This window comes from Elgaria multicarinata, chromosome 2 (genome assembly GCF_023053635.1).
Source record: "Elgaria multicarinata webbii isolate HBS135686 ecotype San Diego chromosome 2, rElgMul1.1.pri, whole genome shotgun sequence".
NCBI classification, from domain to species: domain Eukaryota; kingdom Metazoa; phylum Chordata; class Lepidosauria; order Squamata; family Anguidae; genus Elgaria; species Elgaria multicarinata.
In genome coordinates this window covers 968,627-984,718 of record NC_086172.1, presented here as the reverse complement: position 1 = coordinate 984,718, position 16,092 = coordinate 968,627, and the positions used below count along the sequence as shown (strand labels likewise).

General features: G+C 43.3%; 1 protein-coding gene across 4 annotated transcripts in view; it reads left to right on the top strand.

Moving 5' to 3' along the window:
* Nucleotides 1–1,276: 1,276 nt before the first annotated feature.
* Nucleotides 1,277–16,092, top strand: part of RCBTB1 (RCC1 and BTB domain containing protein 1) — a 120,514-nt gene continuing 105,698 nt past the window's right edge. For 3 of the 4 annotated variants that reach the window (XM_063115893.1, XM_063115894.1, XM_063115892.1), the window contains exons 1-5: nt 1,282–1,324; nt 2,613–2,693; nt 6,288–6,462; nt 11,194–11,344; nt 15,074–15,240. In XM_063115893.1, the coding sequence (XP_062971963.1) occupies nt 6,337–6,462; nt 11,194–11,344; nt 15,074–15,240 (444 nt within the window). In that variant the 5' untranslated portion in view covers nt 1,282–1,324; nt 2,613–2,693; nt 6,288–6,336. Of the gene's footprint in view, nt 1,325–2,612; nt 2,694–6,287; nt 6,463–11,193; nt 11,345–15,073; nt 15,241–16,092 lie in introns of all 4 variants that reach the window. The other variant, XR_010025025.1, reaches the window with a different exon arrangement.

Sequence of the window (16,092 nt, the reverse complement as noted above, 5' to 3'; positions counted from 1 at the left end):
GCACCATGTACATTGATGGTGCTATATAAATAAATAATAATAATAATAATAATAATCTCTTAAGAGAAGAAGCATACCAATATTAATGCAATAAATTAAAGAGAACAAATCTAGACTTCCAAATAGTTGCTTGCCTGGGGCAAGTAAAACTTGCTCCCAGGCTGGCACAAAAATAAGAGTTTACCAATTACCATTGTCTATATGACGTCATCTATTTTAATAGAACTTTACAAAGAACAGAGACCACAAAGGCAGGGAAGAGAAACAAAGGAAACAACAGAGGAAGGAAGGAGAGGGAAATGGAGGCAGTGATAAAGACTATGCTCATTGGTTACATGTACATAGACAGTTACAGTATGGTATATGGGGACCAGGGATGTTTCATTTCATAGAACGGTAGCGTTGGAAGGGGCCTTAAGGCCATTGCGTCCAACCCCCTGCTAAATGCCACCTTTCTGCATGATAACAAATCTGTAAAGCGGCTGATAATCACAACCAAAAAACACAGCAACTAAACAAAACCCAAAGAAAAGCCATAATAATGTTGTGGCCCTAGAAGAAAATACCCCCTTCCTTGATGTACGCTTCTAGCAACCAAGGGCAGGTAGCATCAGCGTTTCGGTCCCTGGGAAGGCAGGGCCCTCTCTCCTCTCCAGGGAGCAAGGCAATCTGCAGCTGCAGGCTATTTCCGGTGGGTTTGGGGCACCAGAGATGGGAGAGGGAAATGTCCGCGCCCCCAGGCTTGGCTCACAGACCACTGCTACGACCTTATTATTATTATTATTTTATTATTATCCCGCCTCAAAATCACTTTCAGAATATTTGATGATGGTTGGGTCTTCCAGGCCATGGTATATATAGGTCCTACCAGTGATGATCGCCGTCCAATCAATCCCAGGCATCCCACGTCCGCCCAGGGTGACAGGCTCGCCTTCGTGGGTTAAGAGACGGCTGAAGGGGCCCAGAAGTCCCCTCTCCGCCGCTTGCCCGACAGTGTGGCTCTATCTTTTCTCTACGGCGGCAAAGGAACCAATCAGAGAACGGGACGCGGGTACACGCCTGACGTGAGAACAGGCCGTGGGGCCGGCCTGCTGCGAGCGCGCTCCGTGGGCAGCAGATCCTGCCGCCCGGCTGGGTAACGGTTTCAGGGCGCCTTTATGAGGGCGCGAAGCGGCGGCAGCGGGAAGCGTCGGCTGCTGCCGCTGCGAGGGGAGCCCGGCCTCCCTGGCGAGGGCGGGGCGTCGCGGCCCTCTCGCGCCTTGCAGGCGCCCAGCTGCGTGTCTCGGAGAGCCCGCGCCGCGCCGCCCGGGCTCCAGCCCTGCACGTGAGTAGGAAGGAAAAGGCACGTTTGGGTGAATCCGCGCTTCCTCCCGGGCCCGAGTCTGGGGGCTTGCGTGGAGAAAGAGCCTGGGCCGCGGCCGCGGCCGCCCCCTCCCCCTCCCCCTCCCCCTCCCGGTTGCCTCAAGCGAAATGCGGGGAAGAAGAAGGCCCGGGAGCTTTCTGTGCGGTGGTGGGTTCGGGCAGTCGAGCGCGCGAGTTTCGGGCGGGGCGTTTCCGGAGTAGGAGCGGAGAGCCGCGCTTGGCAAAGGAGGGGTGATTTCACGCGGAGCTTTGCTGCCCAGGTAAACCTGAGGTCTGTGAACGACGTTGTACCTTGATTGTTGCGGACTGCGGAGGAGAAGGATGCTGAAGCCCGCACGGGTGCTGCTGCTGCTCGTCTGCAAAGCCCTTCACGTGCCCTCTTTCCCTCGGGGCTTCTGGTCTGGTGCCGAAGTAGCCCACGAGCGAGGGGCCCCTAAGAGGAAAGGCGGGGGGCTGCGGGGGGCAGCGCCCCCCTTCCCCAAGGCCTTTGGCCGGGTAGACCCACGCACACTGGCTCTCGTGCCAGGGTACCGCAGTGGGAACGGAGAAGTGGCGGGCAGCAAAGAGTTGCAATTCCGGGCCCTCCCTGGGCTTCTTTTCTTTAAAACAAAACATGCTGGGGGTTGTACATTGTGTACAGTTAGCACCTGAGGCAGAGTTGAGCATCAGACGGGTGGATTTTCGGGCTTCCCTACCCTCGCTGTGGCCTCCTCCTGCTGCTTCGCAATAGCCACGGTCTCTTTCCGCGGGGAGAGAAAGAGGAAGCAGCATCGACCCCGGGGCCCGTTTATATCGCACCGCTTTGCCTAGGTACAGCAAGAATGGCGGCAGGTTTCATTAAAAAAAAGTAGATTAAAAGGGGCCTGTTTTGCAACGAAAATATGAGCAGAAGGCATGGGAGGCAGCCCTTTTTATTTATTTATTTATTTATTACATCTTTATACCGCCCAATAGCCAGAGCTCTCTGGGCGGTTCACAAAAGCCCTTACCTAAAGGACACTCAAACGTCCATAGATGGATGGGGCAGTAGCGAGCGCCTGCGATAAAAGGCTGGTCTGATGACGCTCTTCTAAGCAGCATAACCTATGGAGGGGGGAAAGGGAAGGTCCTTGCATTTGTGTCATGGGCATTTTAGGGTTCCTTTCAAGTAGTCACATGAGACTTAAAATCTAGGCATCATAGTAACAAGAAACGGATCAAAGGCACTTAACAGTTAATATATTGTTAAGCTTAATGTTTTCCTCATTTAGTATTGCTGGAATAGAAACTGGGCATTTCTGAGTCGGAAGTGACTGAACAAATAAACAACAACAACTAATGATACTTTTTAGGTAAGCAACTTGATTCCCAGCTCAAGTATATGTATGGCATGTAGGAGGGATGGCAACATTTTTCTGCTTGCCTGAAAGTCCTGTGTGCAACCTTTTTCTCTGATTATTTAATTCTTTAAGATTCTTTAAATGTAAAGATTCAAAAATAATGAATAAACTTAGTAGACATGGAATAAGAGCAGAGGTCCTCTTATGGATCAGTAACTGGTTAAAGAACAGAAAGCAGAGAGTAGGAATAAATGGTCAATTCTCCCAATGGAGGGAAGTAAATAGTGGGGTCCCACAGGGATTGGGATTGGGACCAATTCTTTTCAACTTGTTCATAAATGATCTGGAATTAGAAGTGAGCAGTGAAGTTGCCAAGTTCGCTGACGACACCAAATTATTTAAGGTTGTTAAAACACAAAGGGATTGTGAAGCGCTCCAAAGGGATCTCTCCAAGCTGGGAGAGTGGGCATCCAAATGGTAGGTGCAGTTCAATGTAAGCAAGTGTAAGGTGATGCATGTTGGGGCAAAAAACCCCCAACTTCAAGTATAACCTAATGGGATCTGAGCTGGCGGTGACTGAACAAGAAAGAGATTTTGGGATTGTGGTGGAGAGATGGATGAAAATGTCTATGCTATAATTGGCATGATGTATTCCTTGCACTTTAAATTAAATTTAGCAGTTTCAAGTTTTGTGCTTCTTATTTTTTCCAGGAAACATGTTCTTAAAAATCAAAGTTGGCATTTTTCTTGGGGGGACGGGGTGGGTGGGTTGAAAGTAGTTCACCTTGCCTAGGGCGCAAAATAGTCTGGAACCGGCCCTGGGCGAGACCACACTTAGAATACTGTGTACAGTTCTGGTCACCACACCTAAAAAATAATATTATAGAGCTGGAAAAAGCTCAGAAAAGGGCAACTAAAATGATTAAGGGGCTGGAGGGAAGGTTATATCAACTGGGATTGTTTACCTTGGAAAAGAGGAGGCTAAGGGGAGACATGATAGAGGTGTACAAAACTATGCATGGTATGGAGAATGTGGATAGAGAGACATTTTTCTCCCTCTCTCAAAATACTAGAAACCGGGGTCATCCCATGAAACTGATTGGTGGGAGATCCAAGACAAATAAAAGGAAGTACTTCTTTGCACAGAGCATAGTTAAATTATGGAACTCACTACTGCAAGATGTAGTGATGGCCACCAATCTGGATGGCTTTAATGTTGGATTAAATTCGTGGAGGCAAAGGCTATCAATGGCTACTAGACCTGATGGTTGTGTGCTATCTCCAGTATTTGAGGCAATATGCCTATGTGCAGCAGTTGCTGGGGAACATGGGTGGGAGGGTGCTATTGCACCATGTTCTGCTTGTTTATCCCTGGCCAATGGCTGATTGGCCACTGTGCAAACAGAGTGCTGGACTAGATGGACCCTTAGTCTGATCCGGCATGGCATTTCTTTCTTATGTAAAATGTTGACCAAAATTGGGCCTCAAAGTAGGTTTGAAAGAAAATCAGGAATATTAAAGCTGTAGGTGGGCAGTGAAGGCAATAATATACTCAAAACTTTTTCATGGTTAATGTTTTACTCTATATATTCTGTATAAATTCCTAAGGGGTGCAATCTTATGGAAAAAGCCCTACAATTTCTACTTGTAGGAATTATAAGATTTCCCCCCCTGTCTAAACATTCATGGGATTGATCTTAACATTCCAAACTATGAAATGTCAGCATTTAGATGCTTTGCTTTTTTCATTTTATTCATGTGTGGGAAGAAGAGGGGTTTGGAAGCTTTCAAATAAGGTTACGTGGACCATTTTGGACCAGTGGACAAAGTGCTGAGGAACTTTCATTCTCTTCTATTGCTTTCATTCCCTTCCAGCTTTATTCCCATTTGTGTTCCAGCCTGCCAGTTCTAGCTCCTCAACCCCCCACATCTACTCCTCTCTCGATACATAACCAAATGTCTTAGTCAAAATGTTTCCAACCTGGTTTCCCTGTTAATCCTTTTAATTTGACTTAAATTCACATTTGTTCTCAGCCTATGTCTCGCAGAGATATTAAACCTGTGTCTTGTTTGTACCATTTCAGGGACATGTGAGGGAATATTCTTAAAACAAACAAATTCCAGCACTATATGAAAGGGTTCACATGCTTTGATAAATTCCCTCTGTAACCTAGACTTACTGGGGCTACTGACACGATCAAGGGTGGGTGGCTATGGGATCTATACTGTGGGAAGGAGTAGGAAAACTGCAATGCACGGGCCCCTCACATGACCACAAAACAACGCAAAGCAAGGTGGTACCCTTACCCATCCCCACAGCATGGTTCCCACATTATCTTTCCACTATGGTGGCCTCCATATTAGGAATTGGGTCTCATGAGCTGCTCCAGCCATCGCTATGTAACGGTAACCATAGAGTTTGGCCATGTGTGCTAGAGTGTTGCCGGAAGTTCCGGATGCTCTAGGTGGCTGTCTGTATGCTCACTCAGATTTATCCACAAGAGGCTGGATTGATCGATGTGTACCTGATAGATAATAGAACAGTAGAGTTGGAAGGGTCCTATAAGGCCTTTTAGTCCAACCCCCTGCTCAATGCAGGAATCCACCCTCAAGCATCCCTGACAGATGGTTGTCCAGCTGCCTCTTGAAGGCCTCTAGTGTGGGAGCGCCCACAACCTCCCTAGGAAATTGGTGACACCGTAAGCCATCCTGAGGCCCTTTACCCCTACTGCAGGGGATGGGTAACATATCAATTGTGTGTGTGGAGGGGAAACACACACCTCCTCATGACATGCTAACTTATCATGCTCATGGGACGCTCCCGAATGTGACCAACAGTAGGTTAGCATGTGTGAACTCAGACACTGTTTATTATCAGAGTTAACCAGATGGTGGCAAGCAGCAATTTACAAGTAGGGATGGCCTTGTTTGCCCCCCTCATGAAAATGGCAGCAGCCTCTAGTTGCAGAAATGCATCTTAGATTTGTTGTATACATGTTCGCTAATACATATGTATGTCTAATGCTGTAGATTTACATTAAGAATCTTAATACTGCACTGTTCGAGTTAGTCGTTGCCTTAAAGCATTTACTCATCCCAGGAGAAAGAATAGAATCATAGAATAGCAGAGTTGGAAGGGGCCTGCAAGGCCATCAGGTCCAACCCCCTGCTCAATGCAGGAATCCACCCTAAAGCATCCCTGACAGATGGTTGTCCAGCTGCCTCTTGAATACCTCTAGTGTGGGAGAGCCCACAACCTCCCTAGGTAACTGATTCCATTGTCGTACTGCTCTAACAGTAAGGAAGTTTTTCCTGATGTCCAGCTGGAATCTGGCTTCCTTTAACTTGAGCCCATTATTCCCTGTCCTGCACTCTGGCTTTTACACTGTTTCCCCAAACTTCCAGTTCCCATTTTTTTCTGCTGGAAAAGTTTGGGGGGGGGGACCCTCATAGGTTGATTTCCATGGGGAGGGGGGATTGACATCTTTTTGATGAAATGTTGCAAAGGTGACAACTGAGTTACCGCAGATAAAGTGGCTCCTGTGTGGATGCTGAGATTATTTATATTTGAAAGTCCATCTCTAAACAAACTTTCTTCTCTTCTAGATGATTCCATGAATTCAGTTTAACTCGTAGACAAAAGTGCAGCAGAGTCATGATGGATGTAGGAAAATGGCCAATATTTACTTTGCTTTCACCTCAAGAAATAGCAACTATCCGAAAAGCATGTGTGTTTGGAACATCTGCCAATGAAGCAATATACATAACGCACAATGATGAGGTAAGATGTTAAGAGAAACACATAGATGAATTTGGGTTGTCTAGTTTCAACAGCCTAACTTTAAAAAAGATATTGTGTTTGTTATCCAGTACGCAGGCAAAAATAACTAACGTGATTTGCAAGTGTTTTTTGTATGATAAGTAATCAGATTAAGAACAAGAATTTAAGGCTTTAAAAAAGTTAGGTATTTATAGTAGTCAATAAATTGAGACTGAGTTTAGTAACTAATAATTTCATTTAGCCAGTTGGAATATATAAAACTAGCTTGACATGTGCAGACCATCTGCACGCTAGTACTGTATTGCTCAGTATTGTTGTCCCTTAACCAGGGATTTAAAGGCCCGCTTCCCCGGCACGTTAATAGCCAATTAAACACACGAGGCTGGAGAATACACTTAATCCATTTACTTCCGATACTGCAGTATGGGGGTACTCTCCGGTTCCACAAGATGGAGGCACCCAGAACAAAGGAATCTCACAGTATATATAGGCCCTGACTACAAGAGGGTGTTAGTCTCTTTCTAACCCTTCTGTTGGTCAGTTCTGGATTAGCAAGTTAAGTTACATTCAATTTTCAAGTTAAGGTGCACAATCTCAGTGAGTCATAGGTTACATTGGATGCTCTATTGGTCGAAAGTTTTTCCCTTTGTCTGCTAGGACATGATGTCCACCATTAAGGAATGCAAATCTGGCATATAGCCATATGTAGCCACCCTTTGGCAAAGAAGCCATCTTTAACCCTTGGCACATTACATTCATCAGAGAGTTGAAACCTCTCACTGGGGACATCAGTATCACAAATTTCTCTCTGGACTGCTGTAGTTTGGCGCTCCTTCCCTTCCGCTCCTTCCCAGCTGCGCCCGCCCATGGTCCCCATGCTCATCTCTCCGCCGACCTGAGGCCTCTATGCTGGTTTGGCAATGATATGTTTCAGTGTCAACTGTATCAGCTGTGTTTATATATTCTGTTGCTTAGCAACACAAAGTTCTTCTATCTCCTGTCGCTTAGCAACAAAGATTTCTTCCTCGGAATATATTGATGTTACTCTGAGCACAGATAGAATGCTTTTCATTTCTTACTGAGCAAATGAGCCTGCAATCTCATGCCTCAATGAAAGATAAGTTTTTGCAAGACCAGTAGTATGGCTTCCCCACAGGCCTTGACCCTTTTCGGAAATTGCAGTGCCTCCCCCCTTGAAAGTATCCCGTATGCGATTACAGAATAACAATTTGCTCATCCCCAGTGAGGTGGGGTATCCAGAAATTATTGAATGGGAAAATTTCCCATGTAAATTAGGCTAATTTCCAAAGGGCCGTTTACACTGAAAAATGTTCTGTTTGCAGTGGAAAATCACTAGAGTGATCTAATTTAACATATTTATTAAAAAGGAAGCTAAAAAAGTATCTTACGTTAATTTTTGTCCCAGTGCACTACAGGAAAAAAATTAAACAATGTGATTTAAAAGTTATATTATGTAGACATTTTTGTTGGAATATAAATAAAATAGTATTGTTTAATGTAAGAAAGAAACAAAGATAATTGAAAACTGCTTACACACTAATTCAGTGTTCCCCAATCTGGTGGTCTCCAGATACTTTGGACTACAGTTTCCAGCATCGTTTAGACAGCACGGCAAGTTGGCAATGCTAGGAGTTGTAGTTCAACACATTTGCAGGGCCCTGGTTGGAGAAGGCTGCACTGATTAATTTTAGCAAGTCCAAGAACTGTGCATAATATGCTGACAACCGCTCTTCTGTCTCACCAGAGTTAGCAATCTTCCACTGAGATTATTCAGGCATCTTCAGCTTTGCTGAGATGTATTTCAATGATATATATGTATTCTTTCATTGAAAAACATTAATTGCTACTTTGAAACCTCTGTATGTGCAGTTGGCATCTACCCATCCATTCCTGACCATTAGAGCAGTACAACCAATTACCTAGGGAGTTGGTGGGCTCTCCCACACTAGAGGCCTTCAAGAGGCAACTGAACAGCCATCTATCAGGTTTGCTTTAGGGTGGATTCCTGCATTGAGCAGGGGTTTGGACACAATGGTCTTGTAGGCCCCTTCCAACTCTACTATTTCATGATTCTATGATTTGTGCTACCTCCAGTAGCAGAGGCAGTAAGCTTATGTACACCAGTTCCTGGGGAACATGGGAGAGGAGGGTGCTGTTGCACTTGTGTACTGCTTGTGGCTCCCTGGTCAACATCTGATAAGGCTCTGTGTAAACAGAATGCTGGTCTAGGTGGACCCTTGGTCTGATCCAGCATGTCTCCTCTTACGTTTTAATGACACTAGAGTAGCCTTCCCCAAACTAGTATCCTCCAGGTATTTTGGATTTCAGCTCCCATCAGCTCCAGTCAGCATGTCAAATGATCTGGAATACTGGGAGTTGTAGCCCAAAATATCTGGAAGGCACCAGGCTGGGGGTAGGCAGCACTAGAGTATGATTACAGCTGGCCAATGGACTCACCAGGCTAACTGGTGGGAGAAGGGGTAGCTTCCTGTCCTGGATTTTTAGGAAATTACTAATTTTGCTTTATTCAGCACCCCCCCTCCCTGTAATCTATTTGGATATTGTGTCGGGGTGGGTGGGAGGAACTCCCCTGTGGCTCTCTCCGGGAGCCCTAATTTATGGGACTGCCAGTGACAGCTCTATTCAGAAGACACCTTAAACCATGGCTTAAAACATGGTAAATAACGCTTTTTATTTTTTAACAACAATATTTTTAAACAACATGAGGTAATTTCTATACAAAAATTGGGTGGGATAGCTAATACCCTGGAAGACAGAAACAAACTTCAAAGTGATCTTGATAGGCTAGAGCGCTGGGCTGAAAACCCCCAATTCCCCCAGAACTGTTGTTTTTAAATGGATACTGTTGTTTTTATACTGTTTTTGTTTTTTAATTTTTTGTATACTTTTAATGTTTACTATTTTTAATTGTTGTAAACCGCCCAGAGAGCTTTGGCTGTGGGGCGGTATATAAATGTAATAAATAAATAAATAAATAAAATGAAATTTAATAGGGATAAATGCCAAGTTCTACATCTAGAAAAAAGAAACCAAAGGCACAGTTACAAGATGGGGGATACTTGGCTCAGCAATACTAAAAATGAGAAGGATCTTGGAATTGTTGTAGATCGCAAGCTGAATAGGAGCCAACAGTGCAATATGGCTGCAAGAAAGGCCAATGCTATTTTGGGCTGCATTAATAGAAGTATAGCTTCCAAATCACGTGAGGTACTGGTTCCTCTCTATTCGGGTTTGGTTAGGTCTCATCTAGAGTATTGTGTCCAGTTCTGGGCTTCATAATTCAAGAAGAACGCAAACAAGCTGGAGCGTGTTCAGAGGAGGGCAACCAGGATGATCAGGGGTCTGGAAACAAAGCCCTATGAAGAGAGACTGAAAGAACTGGGCATGTTTAGCCTGGAGAAGAGAAGATTGAGGGAGACATGATAGCACTCTTCAAATACTTAAAAGGTTGTCACATAGAGGAGGGCCAGGATCTCTTCTCAGTCATCCCAGAGTGCAGGACACGGAATAACGGGCTGAAGTTACAGGAAGCCAGAATCTGGCTGGGCATCAGGAAAAACTTCCTGACTGTTACAGTACAACAATGGAACCATAATATTCTATGATTCTATGATTCAGAAGATGGAAAGGAAGTAGAGCAACATGTCATCTGCATATTGATGACATTTTACCCTAAAAAAAGATTCTTTGGCCATGTTTAGACATGACTAAGGCATTGTGGCTTAATAAGCTACTCATGGTGGCTTACTTTTTAATTAGTCCATGACACCCCGTCACATGAGCAAAATAATAAGATACTGTGAGTAGAGTGGTGCTGTTTCAGCCATTGATAACATTCCAGCATCACCCTGACAATGGGGTAGTGGCTCTAAAGTGCTGAATGTTTGCAGGATCGGGACCAAACTTCATACCCAACCTTCTAGTCAGGAAGCACCTGATCCATCATCCAAACCCTGCATGATTACTCTGAAAGAAGTGAAAATACTGGGTGCACCAAATTGACTTTGCTGGCTCAGTTTCTTTAACTTGTTCTCAGTAGCGAAATCGCGCATTTCCTCCCCTAGACTGCTGGCTTAGTCATGTTGGCTTATTCCTGATATTCTAAAGTACTATATCAGAATTGTGCATTTGCCCCCATAGGCACTGCTGGTTTAGTTGCAATGTTCCCAAGCGTTAAAGCTGGCAATCAACAGAGCGGCACCTGTTTTGACACATCTTGCTGTACAACTCTGCAGGCAACCAAATAATCCATGGTGACTGCCAGTTGACACGATAACACACAATGGATTAAATAAACCCTACTGGATTTAATAAGCAATCGTGAGTTTAAAAAAATCCCCGATAGATAACACGCTCACTCACTATGGGTAAAATAAGCCATCATAAGTTTAAAAATACCTGATAGATGATGTGCTCACCCACTGTGGGTTAAATAAGCCATCGTGGCTTATTGTGATGTCTGAACCCAGTCTTTATCTCAGTCTGATAGTCTTGATTTCAATTTGAAATTTTGTAAACTTTATCCTAGATTTCATTGTAAACCAGGATTATCTTTAATGACACCATAACTAAAATATAAAAATTGAAAATATTACTTTGTTTTTTAAATTAAGTTTATGTTTATACTCATCTTGATTGACTTTTGTCTTAAACTTTTCTCTAATGGAGGCTAATTGTTTCTCTGTCCAGGTCTTTGTATTTGGACTAAACTGCAGTAATTGTCTGGGAACCGGAGATAACCAGAGTACCATTGTACCAAAGAAACTTGAAACTTTATGTGGAAAGAGGATTCGCAGTCTCAGTTATGGAAGTGGGCCACATGTGATCCTTAGTACAGAAGGTGGAAACTTTTGGTTCTTGATTGAACATTACTAGTTGTGTACTCTCTAAATGTAAGCAACCCATCTTGAGAGTAGTTAAGTCCTGCTTGGTAAATGTTGGTTGGAGGTGAGGGATCATAACTTCCTGCCTTGGCTGGGCAGTTCTGTCTTATTTTCCTGCTTGATTCAAATTAATGCTTGGAGAACAGGTCTCTGTATTTCTAGTTTCTTCTCCTAAACCCTCAAAGTGTGTGTGTGTGTGTGTGTGCACTCTTCTACTTTCCTATCCATTTCCCATTGACTTGAGCTGCGTATCAAAGAATGGTTGTCTTCTCTTCCTGTGCATTGCTAAAGAAAGCCAGTCTTGGAATATCTGTGACCTGGCGAATGGATGAAAACATGGAGATAGTAACTTACTACCATACGCGTCAGGAAGGCTAAAGCTGTGAATGAGCTGAGATTAGCGAGGGATGCTAAAAGCAATAAAAAGGCTTTCTTCAGATACGTGAGTAGTAAAAGACAGAGGAAAGAAATGGTGGTTCAACTGCTTAATGAGGATTGCAAATTGATAACAGATGACAAAGAAAAGGCTGAAGTGCTCAATTCCTACTTTGCCTCGGTCTTCTCCCAAAAGCGGGTCTATGACCCCCCTGGAAAAAGTGAAGCAGAAGTTGAGGGGGCAGGATTGCAGTTTGAGATTGCTAAACAAATGGTCAAAGAACACCTAATTTCCTTGAATGAGTTCAAATCTCCAGGGCCCGATGAACTGCATCCTAGAGTAATGAAGGAGCTAGCGGAAGAACTCTCAGAACCTTTGTCTATTATCTTTGCAAAATCATGGAAGACGGGTGAGGTGCCGGACGACCGGAGGAGGGCTAACGTTGTCCCTATCTTCAAAAAGGGCAAAAAGGAGGAACCTGGGAACTACAGACCAGTCAGTCTGACATCCATCCCTGGGAAAATTCTGGAGCAGATTATAAAGAAGTCAATCTGTAAACACCTTGAAATCAATGCAGTGATTACTAGAAGCCAACATGGATTTGTCAGGAACAAATCCTGTCAGACTAATTTGATCTCATTTTTTGATAGGATAACCTCCCTTGTGGACTGTGGGAATGCTGTGGACGTCATATATCTTGACTTTAGTAAAGCTTTTGACAAAGTACCACATGACATTCTGATTAACAAACTAGCTAAAAGTGGGCTAGATGGAACAACTATTAGGTGGATCCACAGTTGGCTACAGAATCGGACTCAAAGAGTACTTATCAATGGAACCTTCTCAAACTGGGGAGAGGCAACGAGTGGGGTACCACAGGGCTAAGTCCTGGGCCCAGTGCTCTTCAACATTTTTATTAATGATTTGGACGAGGAGGTGCAGGGAACGCTGATCAAATTTGCAGATGACACAAAATTGGGTGGGATAGCTAATACCCTGGAAGACAGAAACAAACTTCAAAGTGATCTTGATAGGCTGGAGTGCTGGGCTGAAAACAACAGAATGAAATTTAATAGGGATAAATGCCAAGTTCTACATTTAGGGAATAGAAACCAAATGCACAGTTACAAGATGGGGGACACTTGGCTCAGCAATACTACAAACGAGAAGGATGTTGAAATTGTTGTAGATCACAAGCTGAATATGAGCCAACAGTGCGATATGGCTGCAAGAAAGGCCAATGCTATTTTGGGCTGCATTAATAGAAGTATAGCTTCCAAATCACGTGAGGTACTGGTTCCTCTCTATTCGGCCCTGGTTAGGCCTCATCTAGAGTATTGCGTCCAGTTCTAGGCTCCACAATTCAAGAAGGACGCAGACAAGCTGGAGCGTGTTCAGAAGAGGGCAACCAGGATGATCAGAGGTCTAGAAACAAAGCCCTATGAAGAGAGACTGAAAGAACTGGGCATGTTTAGCCTGGAGAAGAGAAGATGGAGGGGAGACATGATAGCACTCTTCAAATACTTAAAAGGTTGTCACACAGAGGAGGGCCAAGCTCTCTTCTCGATCCTCCCAGAGTTCAGGACACGGAATAACGGGCTCAAGTTAAAGGAAGCCAGGTTCCGGCTGGACATCAGTAAAAACTTCCTGACTGTTAGAGCAGTGCGACGGTGGATTCAGCTACCTAGGGAGGTTGTGGGCTCTCCCACACTAGAGGCCTTCAAGAGGCAGCTGGACAACCATCTGTCAGGGATGCTTTAGGGTGGATTCCTGCATTGAGCAGGGGGTTGGACTCGATGGCCTTGTAGGCCCCTTCCAACTCTGCTATTCTATGATTCTATGACACTTCACAAAGCCGCCAGCTTTCACATGTTGCTTTCAATGGGGAATAGACATGGTTTTATTAAATATATGTGGTGAACAGATTTCTGCGATAAGCTTAGAATGTAAAATTTCCTGAAATTTTGAAGCCATGGGGGAAAAAAACATTTTTGGGAGGGAGGAAGTAGAAATTTTCAGAAAAATGGGGGGGAAATGCAATATTAGCACTTTTTTACAGGTTGAAAGTCACTTTGTTACTTTAGGAACATAAAATGTAATTATGTACAAGTTGGTTTGGCATAAAATTATCACGTGGTGTATTAAAAGTACAGTGTATTCAAGCAATTATTACAAACTGAATTTACTTTTTTAATTTTTTACTTTTTTTGTGTAACAAATGGAGCTACAAACACCTGAACTGTAAGGAACACCATAATGGTAAGGAACCTTTTTGGTTTTGCTAGTTTATGAGGAGCAGGCAAAAAACAATTAACCCACCCACCCACCCCAAAGAAGCCATCAACATTAGTAACAAAGAAAATTACTTCTCCGCTACTCCTCCCCAGTGTCAAGCAGACATAAAGCACCCATTCCCATAAAAAGAACTGAAGAAAAAAGGGGGGAACCAAGATTCAATGAATATGCATGAAATTTCATCAGCCTCATTTTCTGAGCTATCACTATTAGTTTCAGTCCCTGCTTCAATGGCAGTGCTACCTCCCAGTCCCTTGCAGTCGAGAGTTGTAGTCTCCATTTGCAACCTAGGACTTGGTTGTCCTCAGTGCACAGAAATTGTAATAATCTGATACTGTACATGGTTTTTAGAAATCATTTGGAAAAGTAAATATCTGAACACCTTGTCTTAAACATTTTATTCATGTGCTAAAATAAAACTTCCCATAATACATTTTTTCTTCACTTTTTTCAATTTTTCGGGGGGGGGGAAGCTTCAGAAAAATGAGAAAAAAACATTTTTTCCAAATTTTTCTGTCCCCCACACATTCACATCTCTAAGTATATATTTACAATATGTTTTAGGTATTAAGTGATGTATTGGGCACTTTTGTCCTTCAGACTAGAGGAAGGATTATGAGTTTAGCAGCCTTTTATTGACTGCATTTTCTTCCAGTCAATGGGCTTGTTCGCATGACATGACAAGCCATGGCAACTGCCAGCTGGGGCTTACATATTCAAAATGGTGACTGGCACGTGTCGCAGCAGATCTTGGGCTGGTCGGTCGTGATGGGCAAACTCAGTAAATATGTGCCCGTTCACACAGCCTTGCTACTACCTTTTTGTGCCTAATAAAATCTGCTGTTATCCTATGTGGTGGTAAGCAGAAGAAAGTTCAGTTGCTTGTATTATTATTTTTCATTTTTTTTGTCTCATTTTCTCTAGTATTGTTTTCATACGGAACTGAAAATCATCCTCTAGGTTTGCATAAATTAATGTAAGTATTGGGTAATTTGTACTTTTGTGTCCTGTATAGATGGTGAAGTTTATGCCTGGGGACACAATGGATACAGTCAACTTGGGAATGGGACTACCAACCAGGGTGTTACACCTATTCAAGTTTGTACCAATTTGCTAATTAAGAAAGTAATTGAAGTGGCTTGTGGCTCCCATCATTCTATAGCACTATCATCTGATGGAGATGTAAGTCTTCTCTTTTTAACTCGTTGCTAAATCCTTTGCTGTTGAGAACCTACTTTTATTCTGCAAATGTTAGATGTTTGGAAGCTATCCTTGAAAGTGACTATGATGCTGTCGTTAATCACTGGACTGTGTTTCCTTGGTGAAGTATTTTAGACTAAAACTTTATCTTAACAGATAACATATTTTATGATGTACAGTTAATGTGTTTACAGAAGGAATGGGCTATCAGTAGGCACATGGCAGAGTCTGTTGTTTGAAAGAAGCCTTTAATATGTTGCATACAAATGCACAAGAGTAGAGTTTAAATGGGAAGAGTTCATGAGTAGATAAAAAGTTAGGTGAAAGCAGATTTCAGCAAGTAGATACCGCTTAAGCTGTTTGATCTGCAAAATAAATCTGATGATGGGTGTAGTTATTTTACTTCCAAATTTCAAGAAAATGTGTGATCTGAAGCTCTTGGAGTAACAATAAATTAAACTTGGCATTCTATCAAAGCAATAACAAACAGTGTGTGTCATTTGAATTAGTTTGTCATATACCCTAGTTGCACATGCCTGAGAGTACATAAAGCAAAGCCTTGGAGACTTACAGTTTAGCTTTGAAAATATCAGAGATAGAGTTTCTAAAAACTGAGTAGTATGAAAGTACCATAACTCATTGTTAATGAAATTAGCTGGGGGTTATAGATCCCACTCTCAATTCATTGAGAGTTAGATTCAGAGAATGCTTTGGCTCATATCACTGTGTTCATGAGAGGAGTCAATGGCTGCTCTTTCTGACTTGCACTGATGCAGCTAAATTCTCCCATCCTTTCTCTTCCAGTGAGAACAGGAAATCAAAGTTGTCTATGAA